The sequence below is a fragment of the Sitodiplosis mosellana genome, unplaced genomic scaffold, assembly GCF_009176505.1.
Source record: "Sitodiplosis mosellana isolate CC-2019 unplaced genomic scaffold, AAFC_SMos_1.0 Smas_scaffold_6165, whole genome shotgun sequence".
NCBI classification, from domain to species: Eukaryota; Metazoa; Arthropoda; class Insecta; order Diptera; family Cecidomyiidae; genus Sitodiplosis; species Sitodiplosis mosellana.
Genome location: NW_022601406.1, coordinates 4634920 through 4646136, shown reverse-complemented (window position 1 = coordinate 4646136; position 11217 = coordinate 4634920). Strand labels below are relative to the sequence as shown.

Genomic DNA, 11217 nt, shown 5'->3' with positions numbered 1-11217 from the left:
CCTTTCATGATTCCATATGTTGGTAGCTTGTGATTTTTACGTTTGAATCACTGATTCACAACGCTTACTATTGTTGAGTGCAATATTTTGCACTCTGGAATGCATATTGAGGTGCTTTTGAACATTTTATACCACACGCATGAATATGGTGCGAAATTTATTGTTTTTTCGAACTGCTGGGATAGTTTTTTTTATAAATATTTATTTTTAGTACTGCGAATTTCATGTGAATTGGTCTATAATTTTATTTTCAAGGGAATTTTCGGCTCAAGATCTCATTTAAAAAGTCAAGGTGTATTTTATTTTGCACACGTCTCTTGTAGTTCGCATACTGTTTTGATGTTTTATTTTGGATCAATTCTTGGCATTGATTCCTCTCAAAGAAATCATTAAAATTCGTGCATTTATGTATAGAAAAGGCCGACTCACAAAAATCCAACCTGTTTTAAAAATGATGTTTTAATTATGACGTCGAATGTGTCTATTTTTTCTTTGAATGCTTTTATTCTTTTGTATAAATTCCATCAAAACTATAAAAAATCATTCATTATTTTACGATTGCTACCGTTTGCTTGAGCGACTTTTGAAGATAGATTCGTTTGAAACGACTTAAATTTTAATGATCATCGAGCAAAGTGAAAGAAAATATCATCACAAAAACGATATTGAGCTGAGCATGAATGAGCTTTGAATATGAATTGTCGCTTTGATTAGTGAACTGAGATAATATCCGATCAACTTTCAAGCTCATATCTTTAGTTTTCTATTGAAAAGATTTACGGATTTACAACACAATTTATTACACAATTAATATGGCTTTGACAGGCGATGCTTGTTCACATTTTCTATTTCTTCCGTCAGTTTTTCTTCTTCTTCTCCTTCGTTTTCAATGTGGTTATCACTTTAAAGTACTTGCTTTTTAAACAATGTGATATTTTTATTATCCAGTGCACTTATACTAGAAATGGGGCAATCAATCCACTTGCTTTGTATCGTCTTAGCCCACGACCTATTGAGATTCTCCAGGAATTGAGAAATTTCTGCTTTATTCTATCAAATGAATTTTAACCGCAGTTGTTCAACGTTTCGATGTCTCACGGATGGCTTCAATATGTTCAAAGGTCTAGTTGACTTCAGTTGAAATTTTGTTCGCGTGAGCAAAAGAAAATGTTGTAGGAAATTGTTCAAATCGTACCCAAAACCATTTTCGGGCGAAATTCCGAAAAAAAATCGTTTGAAATTTTGTTTGTTGACACCTCTGAAGACAACGAATTTACATCGGTCCGAAGAAGGGTGAATTAATAACACACGTTTCACGGCAATGAATTTTTCGCATCAAATTGTGATTGCTGTTAAACATATATAGTTAAATGAAAATGGGATATTGTTTGTGGGGACTTTGTAGACACTTTAAATGGCGACACAAGCAATCGCCTGGTCAGTCAGTGAGAGAGAACAAGAGAGAACAACTCTTCAGAACATGTTCTGTGATGTGCGTGCGTGCGTTTGTTTATAGCGGTTGACTCATTACGGCTTGTTGTTTGCAAAAGTGACGAATGGTGTTGGATAACGGTGTCTGCAAATGACGGCGATTTAACCGATATTAAATGCGGTTGGAATCATCGATCGATTTGTTGGTTCGATGATGCTTCATCTACATGATTTTCAACTTAATTTTAGCGCGACACTTCACATATTCACACACCGCATGCTGGTTGCAATCGGTTGTTTTCATTAAATGTGGAGCATGTTTATCGGTTCTTAGTTCGTATGCCTTTTTGGGGTTGGTTTGCTTTATGTGATATGATATTTGCACTATGTGCGTGTGCAAAAAGTCATCATAATCACATTGCGCAAGCATCGATTGGTGCTACCATCATTTTATCTGGCCGAACAAAAGCTCAAGCACGCCTGGTCATTCTGAAAGCAATCGAGAAGTTTTGTATAAAAGTCGAATGCAACTGTTCGCTGTGCCGCATATTCTCGGCGAAGCTCAACAAATTCAAATCGACAAGTGTGTACGGACATTTTGATTGAATTGAGAGAAGAAAGTGTTTAGTTATTGTGTGTGCGTGTGTTTTTATGCAAGATAAAAGGGACACAGAAGGCTTTTTGCAATATGAAACTGTTACACGACATTCGGAGATTGCATTTGCTCAGCGAACAACAACATCATACGGCCATTTCATCGATGCTGGTAATTTTATTTATTGCCTGCTTTCACGTAATTACCACTAATGCACAGCAAAAAGGCGATGAAGTGTGCGAAACGTTACCATCCGAGATTCATCTAATCAAAGGTACATTCATATATGAGATTGAATTATTTATGAAACAACTGATTTACGACACAATTGATTTGTTTATTTTATTTCTCATCCATTTCGTTCGGCAGAAGAGTATGATGAATTGGGTCGTCTGCAACGTACATGCAACGACGAAGTGCAGGTCAACAAGTGTGAAGGATTGTGCAATAGCCAAGTACAACCGTCGGTTATTACACCAACTGGATTTCTAAAAGAGTGCTATTGCTGCCGTGAAAGCTATTTACATGAGCGCGTTGTCACTCTAACACATTGCTACGATCCGGATGGATCACGACTCACCGCACCCGAAATGGCAACCATGGACATTCGTCTCAAGGAACCAGCCGAATGCCGTTGCTTCAAGTGCGGCGATTTTTCACGATAATTTCGATGAAAACCAACACACACATTTACGCGCTCTCAATTTTCAATTGATCTTAGTCACGTGCTTAACATCGGTGAATCAAATACCTTGTGTGAAACTGTTCGTTTGAAATTTATTGGAAGAAAATAAAGAGCATTATTGTATTGAAATAAATATACGTATTTTCATTCGATTTTTTTAGCATTTCTTTTCTGTGATTTTCAGAAGATTTTTTTTCATGCTTCGAACGATCGAGTCCATTTCACTTGTAGATTATGTTCAAATCGGCAAAGCTTTACTAATTCATCAATTGAACCACTAATTGGAAATACGGTTAAATATCTGGTTGCAAAAGTAGGTTATTGGAAAACGATCTGAATATTTCCCAAAACAAAATCGTACCGTATCGAATCACTGTTCCTTCTGAAACATTCGATTTCGTCTGACTAGAATATTCATTGTATGCCACAATTGCATTGAAACCGCCATCCTTAGCGACAGTTTAGACCAAAATGGTGGATTTTATGCTAGGAAACCTATTATTATGGTTGGAAAGCATGCATTGTGCATTAAATTATTACCGAGTACATGACGATAGAAAAGCCAAATGCTTTTATGCACAATGCCGCTAAATCAAACATTTATTTATTAATCTTATTTTTTATTTAATCATTGATTCACATGTACAATATAATATTTGAAATAGAATACTCCTATACAGTTCCTATAAATATACAATTTTGGAGCCAATATTTTAATTTATTCTTAATACAGAGAATTCTTCTTAAAGGTGATTAGTGTTATTGAAGCTGTTTCCTTCTTTTCATGCAGTTTTTCATTTAATTTATTTTTCCTGGTATCATCGTAAACATAGGACAAATTTGGTTTTTATTATTGAATATTTGATAAGACGTTAGTTGTTTGAGCTTTTTTTTTAAAGAGTTGATTGACTCTTGATTTCGCAGCTCAATCGGTAGCATGTTTCACTCGACAACAATCAAGCGAGAAATTAGGTATTGGTGACTGTTTACGTGAGCATAGTGAATGGATGTGAGTGTGGATGAGTCAACTGTGTTTCCTATTCCATGGATGATCCCAGATATATGGTTTATTTTTACAGCTATTTTATCAATATTATCTTCCCAGTGGAGAATTTCTTGTATAGTAAGTCCGAGATAATCGAAAGATTTAACTTTTCATTCGAAATAAATCCAAACCAACTCCTTGAGATCGTTTCGTGGAGCTCCAGTATTGATTCAGCTATTTGCCGCTACATTCAAATGAGAGAAAAAATTCTTCACAAGAAATGTTGACTGCACTAATCCATTTAACCGCAACTTTTGGCCCGTAATTGAATGATTCGCTCCGCAAAAGTGCATTTCAAAAGCTTGAGCTAAAGCTTAGCACGATTCATTGACCCGAAGCGATAAAAATGGTCGAAATCGGCATTGGTTTTTGCGTTTATCGTTCACAATCGATTTGTTTTGGCATCAAAGGGCTCCCTCTTTCTCACTCATTAGCGTTAACACTTTTTGAAAATTGGCGTTGGATAGAGTAACGTGCGCGCAGCATGACATTGATTTTATGTGTATTTCCAATAATTGAAATCCTGTGTCCAGTCGATAAAAATGGGCACAATTCGCAATTTCAGTGGAAAAAAGTCGTACACACGTTTTTTCGTGGCTGCGAAATGATGCTGACCGAATGAGTTGCATGCAAACCCACTTATTCAGCGACGAGCACAATGACGACGACGACGACGAAGACGTTAGAAGAAATCGTTATCGAAATAACGTGTCTGTGGCATCGAAAGAAGCCGGCTCCAGTAGTGCTGATCATGATGTAAAAGGGTTTTGTGCGTGTGCGTGTGCGTGTGTGTGTGCGTATGCATGGCCGCTTGTTAAGTGGAAAAGCGCTGCGAGCCGGAGAATTTTGCATGAGCACAAGATCACAGTGTGTGGGACCAAGTTGGAAAGAGAAGGAGAGAAATGTGTCAGGAGTTGATTATTACAGCCGATTGAGATGGAAATCGCCGATTCATTTTAGCCGCAACGCATGCCTAGCACTCATCAAAGAAAAAAAAAACGAAAACCAAATCTATATAAAGTCGAGAGCATGCCGCTTTTCGCACTCAATCTCGTAACGGTTTTTCGATTCAATACACTTGATTTCTTCATTTTTCGTTCCATTTTGATTTCAACTTTGATTTGACGAACACTTTGACTCTTAAGTAGAACTGTATTTTGTTGTTGTTGTTGTTGTTGATTTGGGGGGGCACAACAAGTGATACGATATCGTGAGCTTTTGCAGTTGTGTACGCAAATCGAAAGAAAAACAAAAATGAACAGGCCACAATTGAATACAATGTATAGATCAATTTTAATTGCTTTAATTTATGCGTGTGCTATTGGCGTCCATCAGACTTCGGCACAGAATGAAGTGAAAGACCAAGCGCGAAGCGGTGACGAGTGTCAAGTCACACCAGTGATACATGTACTTCAATACCCTGGCTGCGTACCGAAGCCAATTCCAAGCTTTGCCTGCATCGGACGATGCTCCAGCTATCTTCAGGTGAGACAATTTTTTCAAAGCATCGATTAAATGAAATTGCATAGCACACGTCAAACCTTAGAATAAATATCATTTGCAAATTATTATAAACAAATAGAAATAAAAATAAATAAATCCGAGAAATGAATTACTAAAAAAAAGAACAGAAAATCGTAAATATAAAATCGATTTGGAATAAGTAGATGAGATTCAAACGTAACGCGATCAATTTGAATGACACTATTTTACCAAATTGAAAAAAAAAACAAACGAAATAACTAGAATTTTGAAGAGTAGAAAAGAGATTTGTTTCGCCCTTTCTTCAAAATTTAAAACGAAAATGTCCAAATACGTTCATCAGATAAGAACTATTTTATATAAGAAGAATTTTTTTTTTTGTCAAAATTGACCACTTCCAAATAGGATACAATCAATAAATATTGTTTTCTCTTCGATAATAGGTTTCGGGTAGTAAAATCTGGCAAATGGAGCGTTCCTGTATGTGTTGTCAAGAGTCTGGTGAAAGAGAAGCGGCCGTTTCGCTATTTTGCCCGAAAGCCAAACCAGGCGAACGCAAATTCAGAAAGGTAACTTTTTCTCATAGCCTGAAATCCAGGCCTTTTGTTTGATATTTTTCATTTTGAATTTCCAAGAATATGTTTCAATTACCTTTGAAGTTTCGAATTCTTCCATCGAATGATTCATTCAGAATGAACCAAAGAAGTTCAGTTTGTTCAGTTACTCACCATATGGATTGATGTTGATATAAACTACGGTGCAAAATCAAGTTTGAATATTGTTCTACGGTAAAAACTTTTACCGTCCAACTTATTTCTTCTCTTGGTTGCCTTTCAATCAAAATTCCAGAGACTTGTTCCATTGTGACATTTTCCTTTTATTTTGATTGCTATATTTTTGGTCAAAAGATGAAGTCCATCAAAAATTTTTACATCCAACGTGAAGAAATATTGCATAAACTCGAAGAGCATTCCGTCTCAATGTCTTCCTCATATTAGGCGAAAATACATCAATGTTAATTTTTTTGTTCTTTCTTCTTTTCTCTTTTTTTCCACATCTTTGTGAATCCTTTTTTTTTTTAAAGAAAAATGTTGTTTGATTTAATGGAAAAAGTGAAAAACAAAATATTTCAATATCTCCAATACTGAATTTATCATGAGAAAATTCAATGATTTCATCTATACAGACGTAAAAAGAAATCGGAAATTCCTAAGAAAAAGTCGAAAATCAAACGATTTTAATATAATTCGTTACATTTTCGTTGAATGATCAATTTTCTAAATTTTTTGTAAAATTTCCGTATTGGTTTGCAGGTGTCAACAAAAGCGCCATTGGAATGTATGTGCCGTCCATGTTCGGGTGTTGAGGAAACGTCAATCGTGCCACAGGAAATTGCCGGCTACACCGATGAGGGACCGTTAAACAATCACTTCCGAAAGGCTCAACTGCAATGAGATGCGGCTCGGATGCAACATTACATTCGATAAAACAATTACAAACAAATTCCTAATTATATGATTGTGATTTTGGTTTTTAGTGTTCAACTGTGTTCTAAAAATGAGAAATGAATCATAAAAAAAAAACACAACAAAGTTTATTTAAGCTATAACACTTACACGATAGAAAAAAAAATTTATGATGATCACTCCACATGCGCCGTGTGTTGCCTCTTTATCAAACATGAACAAACAAACGAAAAGAATAAATCAAGAGAAAAAGACGTTGTCCGGTTTTTATTGTTATCATTTATTATCGTAATAATTTCTTATTCCGTAGATTTTAGTAGTTTTTTTTTTTTAAATTACAATACGTTCACAAACAAATCAGAGAATTTTCTTTTTTTCATGTTTCACCATTTTCTTCATATAAAAACGCAAATCGAGTATGAAAATACTCCGAAATAGAGGATAAAATCTACTGAAACAAAAGCGTAATGAATTTTCTAATCAGAGAAAAAAAATAGTGGCTAATTTTTCGTATTCATTTTCATCCAAAACGCGCTTAAATTTTTTTCTTTTTTTTCGCACACAACAAAAATGTATCACCAATATTAACTAATTTCTAGGATCTTAAAGGATTTTTCAATTATTTTTCCGATGAATTTCTTTTTACAATGATTTTTTTTCCGGGCCAAACAAAACTTAGTGGCCGATTACAATAATTTGATTGAAATGGGATTCGATATATTCAAAGAAAAAAAATGAACGAAATACGAATTGAGAGAAAATGCTTGGCTTTTTCATTCATGCAACCAAAATATTAACATTTTGCTTTGTCCGCTCACATATTTTGTTGTCTATTGCATCCAAAGTTTTTTTTTGGTTTGTATTTCATTTATCTTTCTTGTTTGGTTTGGATTTAGTCCGTTAAATATTTGTTTGTTTGTTTTTTTTCTTTTGATTTTTCTTAATTCGCATATTTTTTTGTTGTCCTTTCGTTCCATCCATCAATAAATATATGAATCAGCTCATTTAATTTGGCCACCTCTCAACGGCAGCTATGTTTTTATTTCCTTTGTTTTGTTATTTTTTTTTTTTTATTATTATTGAAGAATAGGCTTTTAATTCGTTTTGATAAAATAGGAAGTGGTAACAAGAACATAATTTATACTTGCATGTGGATTATTCTCTCTCTTTGTGTTTTCTTTTTCTCTGTGTACATATTATCTACTGGATCTTCATAAATATATTTTTATACAGTCATGGACTAAATTGAGCGTACGACTACCAGAAAAATGTATCGCGGACTATTTCATGAACCTAATTTATTTTTTTCAATCAATTCTTTGCACTGTTTGTTGCGTAATTATGTGAACTAATAGTAACCGAGAGAATTTTGAATTTTTTTTTTGGATTTTGTGATTTTTATTGAAAAATGTAGATGAATGTCATTTTTGTGCTGGACAAAATTGAGCGTATGGTCCGTTTAGTATTTGTTTAAATAGAGAAAATTCATGGAAATTGAAAAAGTGGGGATACAGTATGATGCACAAGCTCATGTTGCTTCGAAATGGTATATATGTTTTGCTCCACCGAACCGTTGTTTGGGAAATGGAGACGGTTAAACTTTTTTTTTTCACTTTCATCACCTTCAACACATATGAATATTTCTTGAACCAAGAATGATATTGAAGCATCTTAACCGGCGTTTGAAAGCTTGAGGTTAGACCAACGAAATGCAATAATAACCAATCAAATATTTCAAGTACTTTAAAAGATACAGCCGTGAAAGTATGACAGCTGATGTCGAAATAGCGCCATTTATTTGACATTTGAGGTTATAACTCACAAATGGTAAATTATTTTGACATCTTGTCTTGATCAAATTTACTCTACTCATCAAGTGCTACAACTATGCTGAACATGTCAATCCCAAAAACTAACTCTCTTAAAAAATAAACGCTGAAGTACCACAATGTGGAGTCCATGTAGTATACTCTTATATGGATCATTTCGTATTAACGGATTTTTGGCTGACAAGATGTTGTTTTTTGTAGATGACTAGAAGAGATAATTTTTTGTTCACATCAAGAACTGGAAATTTGCTCAATATTTTCTAGCAAAAAATAACATCTTGTCAGCCAAAAATCCGTTAATACGAAATGATCCATATAAGAGTATACTACATGGACTCCACATTGTGGTACTTCAGCGTTTATTTTTTAAGAGAGTTAGTTTTTGGGATTGACATGTTCAGCATAGTTGTAGCACTTGATGAGTAGAGTAAATTTGATCAAGACAAGATCTCAAAATAATTTACCATTTGTGAGTTATAACCTCAAATGTCAAATAAATGGCGCTATTTCGACATCAGCTGTCATACTTTCACGGCTGTATCTTTTAAAGTACTTGAAATATTTGGTTGGTTATTATTGCATTTCGTTGGTCTAACCTCAAGCTTTCAAACGCCGGTTAAGATGCTTCAATATCATTCTTGGTTAAAGAAATATTCATATGTGTTGAAGGTGATGAAAGTGAAAAAAAAAAGTTTAACCGTCTCCATTTCCCAAACAACGGTTCGGTGGAGCAAAACATATATACCATTTCGAAGCAACATGAGCTTGTGCATCATACTGTATCCCCACTTTTTCAATTTCCATGAATTTTCTCTATTTAAACAAATATTAAACGGACCGTACGCTCAATTTTGTCCAGCATAAAAATGACATTCATCTACATTTTTCAATAAAAATCACAAAATCCAAACAAAAAATTCAAAATTCTCTCGGTTACTATTAGTTCACATAATTACGCAACAAACAGTGCAAAGAATTAATTGAAAAAAATAAATTAGGTTCATGAAATAGTCCGCGATACATTTTTCTGGCAGTCGTACGCTCAATTTAGTCCATGACTGTATATTTATAGATTAGTTTATTAGATAGATAATAATTTTTGTTTTTGTTTTTGTTGTGGTGTGTGTGTGTGTGTGTTTGTTAAATATCTCGTCTGTTGCACTGTGTTTGGTTGGCCGTTTGCAATTGTACCGAATGACCAAAATTCGGAAAAGTTTTGGTCATGAGCTGTTGAATGCTGGTCAAAATGCGGAAAAGTTTCCATTTCCAAGCAATTAGAATCTTAGTTGCTGCTTTGCATTCGAATTCAGACGTTCATTTTTCAGTATTCATTTAATCACACCGAAATAGTCTTCATCAAACCAAAACTTTTCATCAATTTGGAACCATTTTCTTCTTCCACCTCTTCTTTCTCCTTCTCCTTTTTCTCTATCTTCTTCATTCGAATTCGATATTGTTTGTGTGTCACTTGGACTGTGCATTCAGACGAGCATATTTGTGGAAACGCGCGTCAAAACGATGATCTATATAATTTATATATTTTCTGAACATCATCTGCATTCTTGACCCGCCACCCAAAGTCACAATAGTAGTAGATAAGAAATTCAAAAATAGCGATACGGAAAACGGCTTTTTTCTTCTCTTTCTCTTTCTCTCTCGTACACATAATTCTTTATTTTTCTTCACATTTGAGAGAGTAGCTATTTGAATGCACCATTTCTATTCATCTTAAAAATAGTCTAAATAACTACAGATTTCATCATTTCTTCTCGTTTTTTTGTTGTTGTATGTGTTTATTGCGTGGATTGACATTCAGTATATACGTATTTGTTGCTGTTGTATCTTCATCTTCATTCTAAATTGTAACATTATAATAATTGCATTTTCTGTTTTGCTTGAGTTACGCTTAAAAGTTGAGAGATTGGGACAGGAAAAATGCATTGAGGCCCCTCCCCCGCCATCCTCCGTCAATACCATATCGATGTAGAAAGTGTTTTACTTTATTTTCTTGCATCTATTTTGGGCCTTCAATTCAAGTCTTTTCTCCATTGGTTTATCTTTTGTTGTTGTTGTTTAAACTTAAGTGTACGTTTTCATTTGTCCGTTCCGTTATGATTAGTATAAAAATTACAGCAATGTATATATATATATATTAAATATTTTCGACTTTTTAAATGAATATAAATAATTTGTCAGTAATAAGTAACATTTTTATTAATTCTTTTTTTAGTAATTTGTTGTTGTTGTTGTTGTTGTTGTGTTCTTGTTCGGTTTTACCACTAAATGCTAATTTAATACTTTAAATTTGAATGCTCCTCTGTCTCTCTCTCTCTCCATAATTGATATTTCATAATCCCATACGTTCATACATGCAGGTTTGTGTGATATTCCTCCCACAAAGTATCACCGCCTATCATATTACGTGCGACACAATAATCGACATCGTCAATAGTCTCTTAGCCGAAGGGCCAGTTGATCCAGCCTTGTTTCATTCACAGAAAATATAAATATTCGGCACCGTCCGATGTGTGTGTGTGCGTTTGAGTGTGTCTGATTCGCTCATAATTCCATATTTTCTTCAGAGACAGACAGAATGTTTCTAGCGCACACAGTTTGTCACTCACATTACCATTTCACACGTAATATGCATGCCATGTGATAAAATTTATATGCGATATACATAT

General features: G+C 34.2%; 1 protein-coding gene across 1 annotated transcript; it reads left to right on the top strand.

Moving 5' to 3' along the window:
- The first annotated feature begins 1835 nt into the window (after window positions 1-1835).
- Window positions 1836-7903, top strand: LOC129574924 (uncharacterized). The gene is made up of 5 exons (XM_055457591.1): window positions 1836-2300; window positions 2396-2674; window positions 5129-5241; window positions 5682-5807; window positions 6552-7903. Exons 1-5 carry the CDS (start codon window positions 2120-2122, stop codon window positions 6690-6692), a joined length of 840 nt encoding a protein of 279 aa, XP_055313566.1. The 5' UTR covers window positions 1836-2119; the 3' UTR covers window positions 6693-7903.
- The last annotated feature ends 3314 nt before the right edge of the window (window positions 7904-11217 follow it).

Bases quoted from the DNA above. Each gene is read 5' to 3' on its own strand.
- LOC129574924 (XM_055457591.1), top strand. From the start codon at position 2,120: ATGAAACTGTTACACGACATTCGGAGATTGCATTTGCTCAGCGAACAA. The intron at 2,301-2,395 runs GTACATTCATAT...TTCGTTCGGCAG, and splicing joins CGAGATTCATCTAATCAAAG to AAGAGTATGATGAATTGGGT. The intron at 5,808-6,551 runs GTAACTTTTTCT...ATTGGTTTGCAG, and splicing joins GCGAACGCAAATTCAGAAAG to GTGTCAACAAAAGCGCCATT.